The sequence below is a fragment of the Rhinolophus hipposideros genome (assembly GCF_964194185.1).
Source record: "Rhinolophus hipposideros genome assembly, chromosome: 9".
NCBI lineage: Eukaryota > Metazoa > Chordata > Mammalia > Chiroptera > Rhinolophidae > Rhinolophus > Rhinolophus hipposideros.
In genome coordinates this window covers 55,693,803-55,713,474 of record NC_138055.1, presented here as the reverse complement: position 1 = coordinate 55,713,474, position 19,672 = coordinate 55,693,803, and the positions used below count along the sequence as shown (strand labels likewise).

The window sequence follows — 19,672 nt, the reverse complement described above, 5'->3', positions numbered from 1 at the left end:
GGGGGGTGGAGGAAGGGGACAGGGTGTGTGTGTGGGGGGTGACATCACGGGGCGGGCCCCTCCAACTCTTTCCCCTGTGTGTGGGGGACCCAGTTCTCCTACTGCTCTAAGCTGGGACCAGAGACCCCCTAACCATAGGAGGGAAGGGTCCTGGGGGCACCGCAAGAGGTTTGGAGAAAGCCTCTGAATTCTTAGGCAATGACTCGACAACTGGGAGGGAGCTCGCAAAGCTCCAACTGGGGTTCCGACGCCCCCCTAGGTCCGGCTTGGTTTCTTCCACTTCCCAGAGAATTGGAGTATTGTCTTCTGGAGAACCTGATGGTCGGAACTGGGGATTCGGGGAAGGGGCTCTTACTGCTCTGGGGGCGCCGGCGAGGGGTTCATGGGTGGACAAACTTGCGGAGCAAGACGGAATCTGGAAGGGGTACTAACGAGAGAGGCGTGTGCAGAGGAAGGGACCGACAGAGAGGGGGACCCGAGCCGGGTCTGCGTGGGGGCGGGGGCGCGTGTCGACGTCGACCGAACAGCTCGGTATGCAAATGAGATGTAAAGCAGCATGCAGATGAGTGCAGTGTGTGTGTTTTTTCGTCACACTGCTCAGGTCCTGATCCTAGTGGAGCTACGCTCCCAAATCCCGGGCCCGGCTAGGTGACCGGGCCTGGGAGCTGAGTCCAGAGGGGCGGATCCGGGCCGTGGGAGCTGCAGTTAGTTCTACGGGGCAGTTCGCCAGCTGGGTCAGGAGCTGGGGAGGCCGTGGGTTGCCGGGAAAGAAGGGTCTGCGTTAGGGGGGCCAGGGTGGGGGCTAGCCAGGGGCGTGCTCCCCTCGCTCCACCTCCGCATGATACAAAAGGGCCTCTGTTCTTGCTACAGACAGCAGGAAAGGGATCAGGGAGGTGGCCCTTCTACGCTCCCTGGTTTTGTCTGCAAGGAAAACAGACTGTGGCTCGGTGGCTGTCCTCCCAGTCTCGGCAAAGCCCAAGAATCCAGCCAGAGGAACCCTGAGAATCTGTCCCCAGTCCGCAGGCACTGGTGCCGTTGCCGTTTGCTTCACTTCCAGCGGTGCAAGAATCCCACTCCAGCAAACAGTGGGCGGCAGCAGAGGGCTCTTTAAGGGGCGGGGCCAGTGGTCTCCAGGACCGCCTCCTCTGATTTGACTCAGCGCTCGCTACACTGGCTCGCGCCTCCGCCAACCGCTTTTTTTTCCCTTCCTGTCTCTTCTCTGGTGACCCCGGAAGTGGAAGTGGGCGCAGGTCGGCGGCCGCAGCCGGGACGGAAGGCGGAAGCAGAGCGTGAGCGGGAGGCGGAGCCGGGGGAGCTGCTCTCGTAGCTCCCCCTGGCCCTGGGCCCAGCTGCTCAAGGGGGAGGAGTTACCGCCGCTCTTCGGTGCGTTACCTTCACCCCTTCTATCCAGCCCTGGGTGTCTGTCTTAGGGGCAACCCCAAGCTCCGCCCTAGGTTTTCCTTGAGGGCCGCACGGTCCCCACCCTTTTATGGCAGCGTGTGGCCCCCCTTTCCTGTCGTTTCTTCGTATTTCCAAGAGTGACCCCAGGACCACACGCTTTGCCGTACTTCCCTCTTCCTGATTCAGGGTTGTATCTTTCTGGGGAAGAAAACTTAAGGGGATTTGGAGGAGGGGGTAGGGAGCAATGTGGTTAGTGTAGTATTGGCTTATTGCTTATTGCTAGGGATAATGAATGCCCCGAAAGAACTTGGGAAAACAGGGGTGGATGCATTAAATATATCCCTAATTTAAGATTATTTAACCCTTTTCTTGGTCCCATCCTTGATCATCCCCACTTTGATATCTTTGTTACAGGCATCTGAACTTACCATGATGGCTGTGACCTAAAATCCTCAGGAAGATCCGGGGTCATGGCCCAGAAGCACCCCGGAGAAAGAGGGTTGTGTGGAGCCCACCACAGTGGTGGTTCCTCCCTCAGGACTTTAGGACCCTCTGTGGACCCTGAAATACTTTCATTCTCAGGACTCAGGGACTCAGCGGGGCCTGCTCCTAATGGAACCCGCTGCCTCACAGATCACTCTAGTCCTAAGTACACACAGCCCCCAAACCCAGCCCACTGGTCGGATCCAAGCCATGGTCCCCCAAGGGGTCCAGGACCCCCTAGAGTTGGAGAGGACCCTGATCAGAGTGAGGCGTCTTCAGAAGAAGAGTCAGGAGTGGACCAAGAACTCTTAAGAGAGAATGAGGCTGGGTACCAGGAGGATGGGAACCCTTCTTTTCTTTCCATTCCATCTGCTTGCAACTGCCAGGGAACCCCTGGAATCCCCGAAGGGCCTTACTCTGAGGGAGGTGATAGCTCTTCTAGCAACTTTTGTCACCATTGTACCTCTCCAGCTTTGGGGGAAGATGAGGAGTTGGAAGAGGAATATGATGATGAGGAACCCAAATTCCCCAGTGATTTTTCACGTGTGCCCAGTGGAAAGAAACCTCCACCCCGGAGACAGCGGCACCGCATTCCAGCCAAGGAGCAAACTCGGGAGGGTGGACGCAGAGATCCCAGGTCCCCTGGTCGACATCGGCTGGGCCGGAAACGAAGTCAGGCAGATAAGCGCAAAGGCCTAGGATTGTGGGGAGCTGAAGAACTGTGTCAGCTTGGACAGGCAGGCTTCTGGTGGCTGATTGAACTGCTGGTATTGGTGGGAGAGTACGTGGAAACTTGCGGCCATCTCATCTATGCATGCAGGCAGCTGAAAGGCAGTGATCTGGACCTTTTTCGAGTCTGGGTGGGAATCTGGGCAGGGCGGCTGGGGGGGTGGGCCCAAGTGGTGTTCCAATTTCTGAGCGAGCGATTTTGCTATGGGGCAGGGCTGTTCACCCGTTTTCTTAGGCTACTGGGTGCTTTGCTGCTCCTGGCTCTGGCCCTCTTGTTGGGCTGTCTGCAGTTGGGCTGGCGGTTTCTGGTGGGACTGGGCAACCGGTTAGGCTGGAGGGGTAAAGCTACCTGGCTCTTTTCTTGGCTGGATTCTCCCACCTTGCAGCGTTGCTTGATTCTACTGAGAGATAGTAGGCCATGGCAGCAGCTGGTAAGAATGGTCCAGTGGGGTTGGCTGGAATTGCCTTGGGTCAAACAGAGGACTAACAGGCAGGGTAATGCACCTGTAGCTAGTGGTCGCTACTGCCAGCCTGAAGAAGAAGTGGCTCGACTCTTGACCATGGCTGGGGTTCCTGAAGATGAGCTAAACCCTTTCCATGTGTTGGGGGTTGAAGCCACAGCATCAGATGTTGAACTGAAGAAGGCGTATAGGCAGCTGGCAGTGATGGTGAGTATCCTTGCCCTCTGTCCTGTCCCCCTTTTGTTCCCATATTTTATATTTTAATTTTTGGGAGAGTAGAATAAAGAGAAGGCAGAGAAGAAAGTCAACTTGAAGCTGAAGAGAACTTTAATTCTTAGGAAAAAGTGATAAAGACTTTCCCTTTGCTTTAAGTTGTCATGAAATTCTTTTTCTTAATGAAAAAAAATGAACCTGCTATACCAGGCAGTGTTGGACTTACCCCAAAATATCCTGATGAAGTCCCTCTGACTAGGGTGGAGAAGAGGCCTAGTCAGAAAACCTGTCAGTTGCTCTCCCTGAACAAATGAGGGTTGTTTGAACACGGGGAATTCCAACTATCTGCCCCACAAAGAAAAGTGTGGACCTAGTGTGCGAGGGTTCAGGTAGTGCATGTGAGTAATTATTCCAGGACAAGGTGAAAGAAAACAAGCTATTTGAAGACCAGAAACCTAGAGTGGGAAAGGGAAGGAGAATGGAACATAAATCACAGGGACACCAGTGCATATGTAAGTCATATATGAAAATAAGGTTTATTGATAAAAAGGGAGTTACAGGTAGGAGTTGTAACATACCACATGCTTAAGGGAAATGATTTAGTATAAGCGTGCAATCAAATTGCTATTGATATTAGGTTGCTATTTTTAGATGATTGTTACTGCTATTTCTGTACTCGTAAAACTATATTAGGAATGTAAGTAATGTGTGTAAATTGCACAGGAGGCCTGTTTGACTGAATACATGGAACTGGACTGGTAAACTGTCAGTGTGCAAATTACCTCAATGGTTGTATGACACCAAAGAGGAATGGGCAATCATGGTTCCCATTAACCATTCAAGGCACAATGAAGTACCAGGCCTGTAACTTTACCAGAGGACTGAATTACTTTGGTGGGAAATGCATGCCCCTTAGTAGATAGCCTGAGAGTGGGGAACAACTGCTTACACTCAAAATTGTTACTGATAGAGCCCTTTTCTCACCTTCATGTCTTTTAGCAGACATCCTCTCTCGGGGAATATCATTCTTACAAAAATTCTCATTTTCAACTTACTTAGAATAGAGATGATACGAAGTTCCCTGATGCTCAACACACCTGCCCCATACCCTGAAGTTCAAAATTCTCTCTTGTTCTGGGCCAGACTGTGGGATTCCTTTATAGAATCTCTCATTGTCCTTATTAGGCCCCAGAGAGACCATGACTAAAAGGCTGTTCTATAAGCTTGGGAATATGGGAGATTTAACATCATTGTGCTTATTTGGCATCAGACTAGCTTTATCTCTGTATTTTGGGGGAATGAGGATGGGAACAGTCAGGAAGCTGTAGGAAGATAGAGTATTGCTTGTCTTGGAAAGCGCTGAGTCCTGGCCACCAGACCACCAGGGAGCTACTTGCTTGGAGAAAAGGCTGAAAAATGGATAAAAAGCCTACGAGGATCATGATATGCTATTTAATTTCTGGATCAGAAAGGCAAACTATTGTAGAAAGTTTTGAGTAGATATAAGAATTTTCTAGTTAGAAAAGAAGGAATTTGAGGGTGTAGTATCTTTGGAACTCTTATTTTATGACTGACAATGAATGTGAGGGCTTAGTATGCATGTGCCAGATAGGGTGACCAAGCATCTCTGTGTGCCTGGGATTGAGGGGTATCCTGACACATGAACTTCAGTGATAAAACTGGGATAATCCGAGGTACACTGGGATGGTGGATCACTATGGTACCAGATCCTGTGCTAAATACTTCATATGTATTCTCATTTAATACTCCTGACAAACCTTGATAAAATTCTCCAGGTCATGTACCTAATAGTGACAGAACTGGGACTTGAACTGAGATCTGTCTGCAGAGCCGGAGCAAATTAATCATTAAGCTATATTCAATCTCCAAAAGGGTGGTGAAAGAGAACCCTTTGATATCAGGTTATTTTGACCCAAGATAGGGATAGGGTTGGAATGGATTTGTAATGACATCTTTGTCTTGGTAGGTTCATCCTGACAAAAATCATCATCCCAGGGCTGAGGAGGCCTTCAAGGTTTTGCGGGCCGCTTGGGACATTGTCAGCAACCCTGAAAGGCGGAAGGAATATGAGATGTAAGTTGGAAATGGGAATTTGTCAGGTGGGGTCAGTGAATAATCTCCAATAGCAGAGGTCCCTGGACTTATGGCTGGAGGCTTTCTGAGGTGAAGAGAACTGAGGTTGCTTCTCTTTATAGCTACTAGTGGCCTCAAGAGGCCAATACATCTGTCTCCCTTTGTCCCTTGCTCAATACCCTCTGATTTACTAAGCCTTTCTTTTAGGAAACGAATGGCTGAGAATGAGCTGAGCCGGTCAGTGAATGAGTTTCTGACCAAGCTGCAGGATGACCTCAAAGAGGCAATGAATACCATGATGTGCAGCCGATGCCAGGGAAAGCATAGGTATGAAATAGGACGGGAGTGGGACAGCTACAGCTTAGGGATCGGGTAACCAACGACCTTCATTGTGAGTATAGCTGGTAGTTGTGGGATTCAGGTGGTGAGAGAAAAGAGCCTTCGGTTTCCAATTCTGCTATATGGTCAAGAGATTGGGGATTTGAATTAGCATAAGAAAAAAAGATATTTTTAGCTTTAAGATAGAAGGTTGAGGTCAGGGTGTATGTAGGCATATATAAGAACTGAATGATTATTTTAGATGCTTCAGCCACATTTGTAATGATGAGACTACAGCAGTGCCATGGGCTTGACAAATTATTAAGGAATTGTCCTTTTGTTGGGTTGTAGGAGGTTTGAAATGGACCGGGAACCTAAGAGTGCCAGATACTGTGCTGAGTGTAATAGGCTGCATCCCGCTGAAGAAGGAGACTTTTGGGCAGAGTCTAGCATGTTGGGCCTGAAAATCACCTACTTTGCGCTGATGGATGGAAAGGTGTATGACATCACAGGTACACTTCTGTCCTCTAGAATTCCAGACTCATGTATGCTCAAAACTGATGTATTGGCTAATTATTTCTCATGCTTGCAGAGTGGGCTGGATGCCAGCGTGTGGGAATCTCCCCAGATACCCACAGAGTCCCCTATCACATCTCATTTGGTTCTCGGATCCCAGGCACCAGTGGGCGACAGAGGTGGGTGATATTTTCCAATAATTTATCCACTATTCTAGTTCTGAATATTGTTTCAGATGACATGCTGTTTCGGACACGCAGATGTCTCACCCTTTAAGAAGTTTGCTGACTGACTACTGTATATCTTTAACTGACTCAGTATATCTTTAACTTAGGTGTAACTAAGTAATATAGGCAACCATTTGACTCTTAATTTCTTTTGCCTCATTATTCTTTTGTTTTCCACCCAGAGCCACCCCAGATGCCCCTCCTGCTGACCTTCAGGATTTCTTGAGCCGGATCTTTCAAGTACCCCCAGGACAGATGTCCAATGGGAACTTCTTTGCAGCTCCTCAGCCGGGCCCTGGGGGCACCGCAGCCTCCAAGCCTAACAGCACAGTACCCAAGGGAGAAGCCAAACCGAAGAGGCGGAAGAAAGTGAGGAGGCCCTTCCAACGTTGACACCTTCTCTTCTCTCCTCAAATCAATGTCAGGGAGTCAAAAGGGCTGTGTACAGCACAGGATGGAGTTTGATTTGTTTATTTTTAAATATTTAAAAAGGAAAATTTTAAGCTCAAATTGTTCACTTAGTACTTGTAGGAAGCCCCGGAACCACTCTCCCTCCTCCACCAGCACCCAGGAACTGAATCTTGTCTTCTGACAATACCAAAGAAATAGGGGGTGGCTAGAGCAAAGAACCCAGGGCATGGACCTGGGCTGGACAAATAGCTCCCATAATAGTGTGGGAACTGAGTATTTCCTTGGGGTCTGTATGCCTTTGTTGTCTTTTGCTTCTACAGCAGATGACACGTTTCCCTCTCTTTTTAAACTATGAGTCTCTTATTTCTTGACCCATTTCAGGAGGGAGCCCCCTCCTTTACCCCAATATACTAGTTAAAAGACAGAAACAAGAAAGCATGTAGCCCTAATTATAGGCGATACAGAGTTCAGAGAGTGGGAACTCTGAAATTTTCCTCTGACTTTCACCTTGTGGGTAATTGCCCAACTTCATGCTTGTTGCTGCAGGGATGGCCAAAACTAATAATTTTTTAAAAGCAGACTCATGCCCTTTGCCCTTGAGTGAGGGGGAAGGATAAGGGGCTCCTGGCAGCCCCCTTATGATCCAAGGGTTTGTATTTTTTTAAGTTTGTTCATATTTGTATGTACATATCTATTTAAAGCCAGGGGATTATCTTTCTATAAATATATAACTGGCAACCTGTATCTTCCCTCTCTTCTTTGCCCATATAGCTGGAGTTCTTCTCATTTGAGAATCTTTCTTTACTAAGTGTTGGCTGAGAGTGAAGGGCACCTCCTGATGGACTGAGGGAGAGGGGATAAAAAATATCTTAGAGTAAGTCACTATTCCATCTTTTTTCCCCAGTCTTATGAGGACATCTCCCTACCCTTCCTGCTGACCAAATCGTAGCCATATCTGAAAAAAAAAAAATCTTTATTATAATGAAAGCACACAACAAAAAACTGGAAGGTGGTGGGGATGGAAGATATGGAAAAACGTAATCACCAAATAAGCTTCCCAAACATGGCTTCTTGCTGTGGAGGAGAGTGATTTGTCCTTTACCTCCCTGACTTCCTTGATTCAAAGAAGCCTGCTCGTAGCAGGCCTGGGCCCAGGGAGCCCCATTTCCCAACCTGTTCTCTTCTTGGGTGTTTGGGAAAAGTTGTATAGTTCTCAGGCTTTCAAGATAAAGAAGACAGTATGGAGAAGGGAAGGACGTTACAGCCTTTTGTTCCAAAGTCGTCCCCGGCCCCATCCCTCAGTATTTATTGATGCCAAAGAGACGAACCCCATGGAATTGGGGCAACTTAGGCAGCAGTACGCTGAGCAGTGAGGCTGTGTTGATAAGGAAGTGAGCAGCATCATACTTGGTGTAGAAGCTGGCTAGGAGGTAGCTGGGGAGAGAAGACATAGGTTGAGTGAAGTTGGTTTTCCCTGTCCATATTCATGCCTTTCCAGTGACTTCTATTTTAAATGACCAGTTTTATTGCATGTAGTCCTAGGATATCTGAAAATACTCCAGCTATATCAACAGTATTTACTTTGGGTTTGGGGAGATAATCAGATAGTGTGTTTTTTAATTGTTAATGACATGCAGCAAATGACAAGTGAAGCAGTTTCAGCCTGTATGACTGTTAAACAAGTCCTTTTTGCTTCCGCTCCCCAGTCAGTTTTCAGAGATTTACATCAGTTCTTGCTTGATTTGTTCACTTCAAGTGTAAAGTCATAGGATTTTACTTGGTTTTCTCAGTTCCTTCTCCATTCTCCAACCACCAAGGAGGAAGCAAGGAATGCCTGATTACTCCCTTTTACTTTTTACTGTACTCCCTAGATTTAGACCTACTATGCCATATAGTCAAAGGGTCTAAATGAGTAGTCTGCTTTTTTTAAAGCTTCCCCATGGGCCTTTGTACCTGACTCTTGGAGTATTTCCCATTTCTCCCCCTGGACTCACAGTACAATAGGAGAGATGCTGAGGAATTTGCGGGAAGAGGTAAATTGGAGCCCATAGTCCATCTGTTCCCAGTGTGTCAGTAGCCGAGCCTTTCCTTGGTCAGGGGTCTCAAAGGGTGTACCTTTCACCGTATGTAGGAAGACATACATAGCCTGGGAGGAAGGAAGGGGGCAGCGTGAAGGGGCAGAATATAGTTCTTTAGCCCAAGAATTTTCGCTAAGAACCCAAAAGGAAGACATGGCAAATAATTGGGGATTTTCTTTCGTTTTTGGTTGGGAAAGGCCTGGGGTGTGTATAAGATGTGGTGTAGTGCTCACCAAGTTATGGATGACGTTGGTCAGGGTCCAGACAACAGGAATGCTGAAGAAGGGGATGCTGAGTAGAGCCACATGCAGCAGTCCTACCAAGATGATGTAGGCCAGCCAGATGCCCCTGCTATTCATCACTCGAGTGTTGGGGTTTACTTCGCTGTGTGCCACCCCCACATTCATCCTATCATAGTGAGGGATCAGGCAGGAGTCCACCCCGATTTCCTCTTTAGCTTCTTTGAGTTTGTTCCCCCATACTGTCTCCTGAATAGCCCAAATCCCCTGAACTATATTGGGAATGAAAGAACATCCCCATCACGCACAAAGGAAAAACTGAAGACTTGGGAAAAAACCTTAAAAGGCAAGAGGACTCTACATCTTAAAGGCCTATTATGCTAATCTTTACTCTGATCCTTACACTCAACTGTAACTTGAAGGAGTAAGCCTAGGCTTGGGTTACCTCCTTCAAGGAATAAGAGCAACAGAAGTATCTCACTTTACTTTCCTGAAGGAGTTAGTAAGGAATCAAGAGGTTACATACACCCAGAATTCCAGAAGAGGGTCTTGGGAAACAATCAAGGAATCACTAAGGAGGGGTGAGGGGTAAAGCTACTTCTAATGCCCACTTTTTCTCTGGGGCTTCCCTGTCCTGTCTCTCATCCCCTTGGCATGTAAGCAGCCAGCATCCTAATTCCTTCTCTGAAGCACCGGGCCATGCAAGAATTTGTCCAGGGTTTTTGGATTGAGCTAGAAAGGGACCTGAGTTGTGCGCCTGGAGAGATGGAGCCCTAGCTCCGAGTCCAAGGGCAGCTCTGATTGTCGGAACTTGGCTCTATAAAATCGTGCTAGCTCTAAAGTTGATGATGCCTAATTAGGAAGCAGCTTTAGCCCACCCTTTCCTCAAATTCATTAAACCCTAATATTGAACCTGCCCCATGCTCCTCCCAGCTTCCCTCTCGTTCGTCGGCTCTCCACAGCGCTCCTCTCGGGATTTAAGTCGCCCCCGCTCCACCCCGTCTCCCCCTTCACCACCCACCATTTTTCCTCAACACCCCTTTCTAGTCTCTAAACAGCCCCTACCTGCCAGCTTCAGAAGCCCGTCGGCTAAGGGGGCTGGCGCTCGCTTCTACACCCGCGGTCTCCAGGAAGCAGCCGCCCTCGCCTACCTGCACTCTTCCTATTTGTGAAACAATTAGCGCTGCCGATACGCATTGGTTGGCGGTCTGCAATGGGGACGCACAATTGGTCGTCGTTTCTGTCGTTCAGAAGGTGCAGAACCCGCCCCTCTCACTGCCCCACCTTTTCAGAGAGGTGGGGAAAGCTGCCTAGAGGCGTGAGAAGGTCGCCAGCTATTGACTAATGGGAATAGTTGATGGTATGAGATGGTAGTAAGAGTGGCAGTGATTGGTCAGCCCTGGTTGTCTGCGCCGAGGCGGGAGCTACTGGAGGTGGAGGCAGCGGGTGGGGGCCTACTGGAGTGTAGGGGTAACAAGATGGCGGCGGAGACGGTGGAGCTCCATAAGCTGAAGGTACCATGAAGGGGGGAAAGGGCTGACTTGGACTGTTCTAGGGACTGAATTCTGCTGCGTGGCCTGTGCCTTTTCTTACGTGTTCTCCTTTCAGGATTTTCCACTTTTTTTTCGGCTTCCGGCGGAGTTCTTTTCTTTTGTGTCTCCCTTCTTCCCCACTACGCCTTCCCTAATTTCCCATGCTTCTCACAGCTTTACTGTATCTGTACTTGTTATTTCGGCTCCCTTCATTGTTGTGTGGTTCGTCACTTCTTCACTGGGTTGTGTAGAAGCCTTCAACCTGCTTTCCCTCCTCGTTTCTCGTCAAACCTGCATTACGTCAGTGGTCCCCTCCTCTTTCCCCATGCCGGACCCAGGACCCCTTTTTATTCCCTGGGTTGATGTTTTCCTATCTATTGTCCCAAGCTGAGATTCCCGTTAGCAGATGTTGGCACCTTTATGTATTGCTATCTTGGTCTCAAACATGATCCAGAAAATACTTTCACTCCCTTTCTTTAGCTGGGGTTACCCCCCCCCCCGGGGAAGGGGGGGCTTTGAAATCTAAGGAGAGGCCTCAGAAGATAGGCTTCCCCATAGAAACTTGGGGTTTAGGAAACCTTAAGAGTTAGTAAAGGCACAGTTAGCTCAGATGTAAGTTTTTCGAGTTCTCTCACGCGGTTCTCCGCCGGCCAGCTTCTACCCCCTGCCCCCACCGCCAGAGAGACAACTCATTTGTAACTAGTAGTATTTTGGAAAAACATTTCTAAGGTTTTTCTAGGATTATCTTTTCTAGGGTTACATTTGTAGGCCCATTTCCTATCGCGGATGGACCCTGTCTCTTGGTATCACCACGGGGTGACGCTCTCAATCACAAGCTGTTTTGTGTCTTTTGGGAATCTTGGTAGCTTTGAAAACCATTTAGATTGTTATTTTCCTGGCAGGAAAGAGTAATTTATTTTAGGGTGAATTAGGGGAATATCTTGATTAGTTGTCCATTTGTGGTTTCACAAGTAGTTTTTCCATTAAATGTTTTGGTCATGTCATCCTGGGAACCTTGGACAAACGAGGCTGATTTAAGTAGCTGACGCTGAAAACGGATTCTTTAAAGCTTCTTGAGTTTAAAAACAAACAAACAAGAAAAGTAAGGAGAGTAAGGGTAGGGAGAGGTCCTTTTAGTCACTTACTAGTTGACATCAATTAGCTTTTTTGTGAAAACTGATAGGTTTCTTACTCCTGGATTCTAAACTGTACTGGCGGGTTTTTGTGTTATCCTGGAGTTACTGTTAACTTGACGGTACTAAAATGCGTAGGTTTTATTAGTAGTCTCCTTTTATCGCACGTAAAAAAAAAATTAAACAACCACCTCCGTTGTATGTACACTTATATAAATTATGTACTACCATACTGTTGTGTATGCTATAAAACATACACGGAAAAGGAATTTTTGAATGAATTGAGATAAAAAAGAAATATGAATGGAGGATCAAATATTTTCTTTCTGTTAGTCCCATTTTTGAAACCCCTGGAGTAAGGCACCAGCCTTGTGATTTGCCTTTATGGATTTTGTATTGGTTTATGGAGTTCCACGTTCCATAAATCTGTATTTGTTGGGTCTATATTAAATTTTATTTTGATTGGATAACGTACCCTGACCTGATAGTCTAAGAGAACATGAGGCACTCCTGACAGCCTAAAAAGGATTCAGTCTTTTAATCATATTTGCTTGTCTTTGCTTTTTCTCTAGAGCACTTAACCTTTTGGAGGTCACAGATATCTTTGAAACTCTGATGAAAGGTATGGACCCTCTCCCCAGAAAAAGGCATGTACATGTACTTTGCATGCGATTTAAGGGGCTTCATAAAACTACCTTGTAGCCCTGAGGAGTCCGTGGACCTCTGGTTAAAAACCAATGCCTTTAATTCTGACTTCCAGGACAGTTAATGTTTGGTTCCACTGTTGATCTTGATGGAGTGATCCTGACTTTTGGGTTGACTTAGGGTTTTATCCTTTTTTAAAACCATCTTGTCATTTTTATAAAGAGATTTTGGACTTTTAGAATGGAATCTCAGCAGAAAAGAGCAAGCTTTGAAGTAGGAAGGAAAAATATTACCTGAATTGATACGTAAGTCCACACCAACTGCAAATTTCTCAAGATTTTGTAGAAATACCGTCATTCTAACACAGTTGTAAAGAGAGACGAAATTGTGGGTGAAAATGCTTTGAACTGTCATGGTACCAGATTTCTAATCAATGATGAGAAAAGGAGAAGAGAGAATGAGAAGGGGGGTACTAGTGCCACAGTGTTGAAAAGCAGAGAGACGTCTGTAGTACTGAAGCATAAAGTACTTATATGTTGGTGGTTGAAGATGGTTTGTAAAGGTAACTAGGTGAATTGTGTGACTATAAAGGTAGAGAGTGATTTTGAAAAGGACCTTTTAAGTTGTGTAAGTAAGGCATTTGTCATGAAGACAGAAAGTGGGGAGCCTTTGGAAATTTGAAAGGAGCTGATGTGATCCGTGTGTGTTCTCTTGGATGGGATCTGGAGAAGGAGAGATTTCACCAGTTACGTTTTTATTACAGTAGTCACTCACCTGGTTAAAACCTTTTAATCTTATACTTGCCAATCTCTCCAGCTTAACTTTTCACACACTCCAACCACAGAATGAATGCTCATTAATTGCTAACAACTTAAATACTATTTAGCATTTACTATGTGGCAAGCACTGGTCGAAGCTATTTATATACATTAACTGCTTTGATTCTCACAATCGCCCTGTAAAGTATAATAAATGCCTCTGTTATCCCCATTTCAAAATGAGAAAAACGGAAGCTCAGAGAGATTAACTGAATAACTTGCCCTGTGTCCCATTGCTAATAACTGGTAGATCAAGTCCAGGCAGTCTGTCCAAAACTGAAGTTCTTAATCACTGTGCACTACTTCCTCGCCTTACCTCAGAACCCAGAACCTTTACACATGCTTTTGCTGTAGTGCCCTCCCATTGTTCACATCTTCATCTAATTAACTACTAGTTGCCCTTCAGATATCATTTACCCAGGGAATCCTTAGGTAAGGTAGGTTTTCCCTATCCACATACATGGTCAGACAACTTTTTAAATGCTTTCATAGGACACTGTACTTTTTTTTTCATTAGCTAAGGATTATGTACTATATGATCTTTGATTGCCTTGTTTCCCTACCAGATCATAAGCTTCATGTGAGCAAGAACTCCTGTTTTACTTATAATTACTTATATCTAAGTTAATGCTTGACATGCAGGGACTACGCAATAACTATTTGTGAAGTGAATAAACTTAGAGCTGAAATAAGGGATGGCTGTTAGAAAGGGAATGAGTTTGAAAGAAATTTGGGATGTAGAATTGTAAGTATTTACTGATCAGTCATATGTAGGAAGAATGAAAGATGACTCCAATATTTGAGTAGTGATACCTTTAGTCTTGGTTGGGAAGAGAAGCCAGTTTTGTGCAGGGGAGAAGATAAGTTCAGTTTTGGGAGATATCTGGCAGTCAGTTGGAAATGTGGGTCTCCTGCTCAAGAGTTTAGAGCTGATAATAAAGGTGTGGAAGTTATTAAAAAATGGATTTATGAAGTGCCTACCGTGTGCTAGCTACCATAGGTGCTGGAGATATAGCAATAAACAAAGCAGACAAAATTCTTGCTGTTGTGGAGCTTGTTTTACTGGGGAAAGGCACAATAAAGAAAAATTTATAGTATGTCAAATAGTGATAAGGTCTGTAGAGAATACCTTCTTTCCGCGAAAATAAGACCTAGCCAGACAGTCAGCTCTAATGCGTCTTTTGGAGCAAAAATTAATATATAATTTTTATATAAGAATTTTTATATAATTTATATATAAATTGTAATTTATGTAATTTATATATCAATTATAATTTATATAATTTATATATAATTTTTTAATACCGGGTCTTATATAAGACCCGGTATTATATTATATTGTATTGTATTGCATTGTATTATACTATAATTATATTATACCCAGTCTTATATTAAGTTTTGCTCCAAAAGACACATTAGAACTGATTGTCCGGCTAGGTCTTATTTTCCAGAAGAAGTAGGAAAGCAGGATAGGGAGTGGGAAGAGGGTATTGTAATTTAAAATAGTGACTAGGGAAGGCCTAATTGAGAAGGTGATACTTAAGGCAGAGATTTGAAGGAGGTGAAGACATGAGCCTTGTGAGGATTTTGAGGATTTTGTAAATGATCGTTAGGACTCTAATTTTTACCCTTAATGAGATAGGAAACCAGTAGAGAATTTTTGATTAGAGGAATGACATATTCTGACTTAAATTTTCAAAAGATCACTCTGCCTACCAGGTTGAGAATAAACTATAATAAGGCGTGAGGACTACAGAGTTTTTACAATATGTACGAAAGAAAGACCAGAAAGGATTAGATTCTGGATCTATTTTGAAGGTATTGCTGACAGGATTTGTCAGTGATTTGATTCTGGGAATGAAAATGCCTTTGATATAGTGGAATGAGAAGGCCAAAGGTGGAATCTTAGTGAGTATAGTACTTATTGGGTTGAGTGGAAGAAGAGCTAGCAAGAATGTTGAGGAAGAAGAGGTAAGAAGAAAACGGAAAGAGAAAGAGTGGGAGATAGGGCATGCACATGAGAGCAGCGTCAGTATCTTGGTAGTTAAGATTAGGCTTAAATCAGAGAGACCTGAGTAAGTTCACTGGCTCCACTATTTTCTAGCTGTATGATTTTTAAGCAAATTATTAAATTTCTTTAAGCCTCATTCTTTTAATTTATAAAATGAGATCATAATACCAACTACATAGGTTTGTTGTAAGGATTAAGTGAGGAAATCATATTCTAAGTACTTTTCCTAGCATTAATTAGTACTTGAAAATAAATTTGCGTTCCGATTGTATGAGATATTATAAATTATGTGAAAAGTCTCTCCCCTCAGAGTTTACAAGCCATATCACGAGATGACAGATGAGAAAGATTTGAATCAAAATTCAAGATTAGTAATCAGAAGAAATCACAGGACAATAAATGATTAATGTTAAATGTATTGTGTGGTCCCTTGATTGGTCTTTTCTCTGTAGGTTGAATAAATAGAATGGAAAATGCCTTATTGATACTGAAAAATAAAGTGTTTAGAAACCAATTTACAAGTTCACAATTCTAAAGGTACAAAAGGACATATGGTAAAAAGCTTCCTTCCTATTCTCAATAAGAATTCTCAATAACTATTCCTCAATAAGTTTCTTCTTCCCAGATTTAACCAATGTTAACTTCTCTGTTTCCTGTCCAGGCATCTTGTGTATTTACATCATTTGTATTGTGTGTGTGTGTATGCTGGTGAACTAGTTTTTGCATTAACATTAAAGTTAGTATCCTGTATACAATGTTTTATACATTGGTTTTTAAAAGTAGCGTTATTGAGATAGTCACATACCATGCAATTCACTCAATATATCTTGCTCTTTAGGTATGTTCTTTTAAAATATTTTAAAGTCAAATGCATATAAAAATGGTAAGATTTGATATGATAAATTGTTATTATTTGAGTCTTTCAAGTGTTTTTGTTCTACTCACATAATTGTACTAAAATGAAATGTGCTTAAAGAAATGACTTTTTTCAGCTTGTATGTTTTTACTCATTTATATCCCTTTTGAAATAAAGTCCTGGTATATGAGCAGAACCCACAGTGTAATAACTAAAGTAATATAGTATGTAAAAACTATATGTAAATTCTTATTTGACCAGAGGGGACATGGAGGTGCTGAGAAGGCTGCTGAATGAGCCAGAGACCTGGGGTCAGGAACTGGGAGCGGTGGGGGGGCTGAGATTTCAGTGACCAAGGGCAGTGGCAAGGTCAGTGGTCAGCAGTGATGGATGGTATCCCTGTAAACACGCAGTTGTACCAATCTTTCAGCTTCAACTCTAGATCAGACCGTATCAGATCAGCATCGTGTGCAAAAACCATTGCTGACTGTTGGTTTCCCTGTCATCTGGAAGTTTTTGTAAACTGTTGCCTGTATCTAGGCACAATTTTAGGAAAGAAGGAGAAGGGGGGAACAACTCTATTAGAAAGCTGAACTTGGAGTTGCCTGAATATTTAACCAAAAGTTATTTAAACCAGGGGTGGAAGGAGTTGAGGCTTCTGAGGAAGATGAGGAGTTACAGGAAATAAAGAAGTTGTATTGCTTTGTAGGCAACCAACACCCTCCACACACACACACACACACACACACACACACACACACACACACACTCTCAGACACGATGATATATTTAAAATGTTAGGTGATCTCTAAGTACTGAGATTATGTAAGATTTATTTTCCTCTGTACTTTTCAGAATTTTCAAACATTAATGATATTTTCATATAATTTATAGCATTTCATACAATAGGATCTCAAATTTATTTTCAAGTACTATTCCATAGTGAACATCATACTTTTATAACAAACCCAAAATCTTTTAAAAGTGTAACTAAATTCAAAAGACTTGTTCTCCAGAATGCTGAAAGAAAATAAAGAAATAAAGTACCACGGTGGAAAAGGGCAAGATTCCTTGCTTAGGAAATAGGCTTTAGAGATCATTAGAGCCTAGATTGTAGATGTGATACTATCCAAGGTATGGCCCACAGGTCAGTACTGGTCCGTGAGCTGTTTGTTACTGGTCAGTGATGAGACAAGTTTAAAAAAAAGAAATGAGTAAGGTTTTAGAAATTTTTACAGTACTTTGATGTCACTTTTACTACATCCAAGTGTATGATCATTTTCCTAGTAATTGATTTCATTGCTCTTTACAAAAGTATCTGTCCACGACCTGGTTGGAATATTATAAAATGTTGGCAGCCCTTTCATTCTACCTATTTAAAAATATATTGATCTGTGAAATTCAGAAATCTGAGGAGCAATGATTCTGTCTAATCTTATCTATTAATAACACTTATAAAGTGTTTACTAGCTGCCAAGCACTATTCTGAATGTTTTACAAATTCTTTAACACAGTTTTTTTTTTTAAATTGGAGAAAAGGAACAGGGCTTTATTGGGGAACCGTGTGTACTTCCAGGACTTTTTCCAAGTCAAGTTGTTGTCCTTTCAATCTTAGTTCAGCTTCAAGTTGTCCTTTCAGTCTTAGTTGTGGAGGACGCAGCTCAGTTCCAGATCCCGTTGCTAGTTGCAATGGGCGCAGCCCACCATCCCTTGCGGGAGTTGAACAGGCAACCTTGTGGTTGAGAGGAGGCGCTCCAAACAACTGAGCCATCCGGGAGCTCAGCGGCAGCTCAGCTCAAGGTGCCGTGTTCAATCTTAGTTGCAGGGGGCGCTGCCCACTATCCGTTGAGGGACTCGAATCGAACTGGCAACCTTGTGGTTGAGAGCCCGCTGGCTCATGTGGGAATCGAACTGGCAGCCTTCGGAGTTAGGAGCATGGAGCTATAACCTCCTGAGCCACGGGCCGGCCCTACAAATCTTTACTGGCTTAATCTTCATAACAACCTTTCGGTATAGGTACTGTTGCATTTATCCCCATTTCACTGGACACAGGCACAGAGAGGTTAAGTTATTCACCCAAGTTTATACAGCTGTGAGTGGTAAAGCTGGAGTATGAACCCAGGTAATCTGACTTCAGAGGCCACGTTAGACTCCGCAGCCACTCCGAACTTTCAATAGGTGATTATCATGTTTCTCAATAGGGGGTGCTGTTGGCTTGTTGGGTAGGACAGTTCTCACATATTATCCCTGCCTGCCTGCCCCACTCAATTGAATGTTTCATCTGCCCAGTTAATGTGAGGGAGAAAGAGCTTCCCTTCTCCATTTCCAAATGCTCCTAGAGATGCCCGGCATACTGCCTTAGTTGTAAAGTTCTTTATTCTGGTCGAATTTGCTTTTAACTTTTGGTTGGTCTTAGATCTGTACTTCAAAACAAGTAAAGTCTTCTTTCAGACCAAGTGTCTCTTTGTGCACTGATCTGCATATAAGATTTCTGGAGCCTTCCTTTTCTTGTTCTCCTTGGATCAGTATATCATTATGCTTAAAATAAGAATCTAGAGCCCAGTAAGACTGTTGCATCATATAATATAGTCTGTTTTTCAGTTACTCATAACCTAGAATTACTTTGGTAGCAAATCATACTGTTAACCCTCTCTGCACTGATAATCTAAAACTCTTGAGTTCTTTATCCTTTGAGGTACTGTTGAGCTAAATCTTGCTCATCTGGTTTTTAAACAATTTATGTTTTAAATAGATGTGTAGTACTTTATAAGTAAATCTTATTCTTTCTAAATTTCTTTTTGGCTCATTCTCCCTGAAGCGTTCCCTGTTTCCCCAGCTTAATTCTGTTTGTAATGCATCAATCCTTTCTTCTTCTATTGTCTGCGGAATTGACAAGCTTACCTGTTATATGTGTAGTCAAGTTACCGATTTTAAAAATCTTCAACAGAACTCTGTGGCATGCCATTAGATATATTTTCCCCCCATTTTAATGTAGATCTTGCAATTGATTCATTGTTGACATTAAGCTGGCTAACACATTTATCTAACTCTGCAGTAGTCAGACTTGTATGCTTATATGTGGCACATTGTAGTAAGGATCTGGGATGAATAGTAAGAAGAATCTACTTATATATATTTAGATTTTTCTACTTAAAGATTAATTCCGTGCTAGCTGGTACAGTAATTTTGGGGGAGGGGAATAAATTTTTTCCCCCTCAGAAATGGCTAAAGATTTATAATGATAGGTAGTTGCACGGGTAGATCAGAATTTTATTGAAGTAGGATGTTTATTTTTCATCATCTGTTAGAAAAGTCCTCTTGCATATTGAATATTGTTAGAGGGAAGTGGATTTAGAGGCTCGGTGGGATTAAGAGCAATCATTTGAGATTGAACTTTCTTTTTCTTGTGAGAACTGCAGTTGACCCTTGAACAATGTGGGTTTAAACTGCAGGTTCACTTGTATTTGGATGTTTTTCAGTATATACATACAATACTGTAAATGTATT

General features: G+C 43.7%; 3 protein-coding genes across 11 annotated transcripts in view; 2 read left to right on the top strand and 1 right to left on the bottom strand.

Moving 5' to 3' along the window:
• The first annotated feature begins 282 nt into the window (after nt 1-282).
• Nucleotides 283-7,597, top strand: DNAJC14 (DnaJ heat shock protein family (Hsp40) member C14). 2 transcript variants are annotated; one of them, XM_081060552.1, is made up of 8 exons: nt 283-321; nt 871-1,383; nt 1,816-3,281; nt 5,275-5,381; nt 5,589-5,708; nt 6,051-6,211; nt 6,292-6,394; nt 6,625-7,597. In XM_081060552.1, the coding sequence occupies exons 3-8, from the start codon at nt 1,872-1,874 to the stop codon at nt 6,833-6,835; spliced, it is 2,112 nt and encodes a 703-aa protein (XP_080916678.1). In that variant the 5' UTR covers nt 283-321; nt 871-1,383; nt 1,816-1,871; the 3' UTR covers nt 6,836-7,597. The 2 variants fall into 2 exon arrangements, with proteins under 2 accessions (XP_080916678.1, XP_080916679.1); XM_081060553.1 differs by having other exon boundaries at nt 316-424.
• Nucleotides 3,799-10,333, bottom strand: ORMDL2 (ORMDL sphingolipid biosynthesis regulator 2). 4 transcript variants are annotated; one of them, XR_013994052.1, is made up of 6 exons: nt 10,236-10,333; nt 9,165-9,339; nt 8,848-8,999; nt 8,182-8,287; nt 6,653-6,880; nt 3,799-5,356 (listed from the first exon to the last, which is right to left on the bottom strand). XR_013994052.1 is itself a non-coding variant. In XM_081060576.1 (4 exons), the coding sequence occupies exons 2-4, from the start codon at nt 9,336-9,338 to the stop codon at nt 8,152-8,154; spliced, it is 462 nt and encodes a 153-aa protein (XP_080916702.1). In that variant the 5' UTR covers nt 9,339; nt 10,236-10,333; the 3' UTR covers nt 6,899-8,151. The 4 variants fall into 4 exon arrangements, 1 of the variants encoding a protein (XP_080916702.1); XR_013994054.1 differs by lacking the exon at nt 10,236-10,333 and having other exon boundaries at nt 6,653-7,808; nt 7,899-8,287; nt 9,165-9,779; XR_013994053.1 differs by lacking the exons at nt 3,799-5,356; nt 6,653-6,880 and adding an exon at nt 6,899-7,808 and having other exon boundaries at nt 7,899-8,287.
• Nucleotides 10,334-10,611: 278 nt separating this feature from the next.
• Nucleotides 10,612-19,672, top strand: part of SARNP (SAP domain containing ribonucleoprotein) — a 48,620-nt gene continuing 39,559 nt past the window's right edge. Inside the window, exon 1 of one of the 5 annotated variants that reach the window (XM_081060566.1) lies at nt 10,612-10,684. In XM_081060566.1, coding sequence (XP_080916692.1) covers nt 10,649-10,684 — 36 coding nt within the window. In that variant the 5' untranslated portion in view covers nt 10,612-10,648. The remainder of the gene's footprint in view (nt 10,685-19,672) is intronic. The other 4 variants (XM_081060568.1, XR_013994051.1, XR_013994050.1 and 1 more) reach the window with 4 other exon arrangements.

Excerpts from the sequence above, each read along its gene's own strand:
- DNAJC14 (XM_081060552.1), top strand. The coding sequence starts at position 1,872 with ATGGCCCAGAAGCACCCCGGAGAAAGAGGGTTGTGTGGAGCCCACCAC. Across the intron at positions 3,282-5,274 it reads ATAGGCAGCTGGCAGTGATG|GTTCATCCTGACAAAAATCA; the intron begins GTGAGTATCCTT and ends TTGTCTTGGTAG. Across the intron at positions 5,382-5,588 it reads AGGCGGAAGGAATATGAGAT|GAAACGAATGGCTGAGAATG; the intron begins GTAAGTTGGAAA and ends CCTTTCTTTTAG.
- ORMDL2 (XM_081060576.1), bottom strand. The coding sequence starts at position 9,338 with ATGAATGTGGGGGTGGCACACAGCGAAGTAAACCCCAACACTCGAGTG. Across the intron at positions 9,000-9,164 it reads CCAACGTCATCCATAACTTG|GCTATGTATGTCTTCCTACA; the intron begins GTGAGCACTACA and ends CCTTCCTCCCAG. Across the intron at positions 8,288-8,847 it reads AGCATCTCTCCTATTGTACT|CTACCTCCTAGCCAGCTTCT; the intron begins GTGAGTCCAGGG and ends TTCTCTCCCCAG.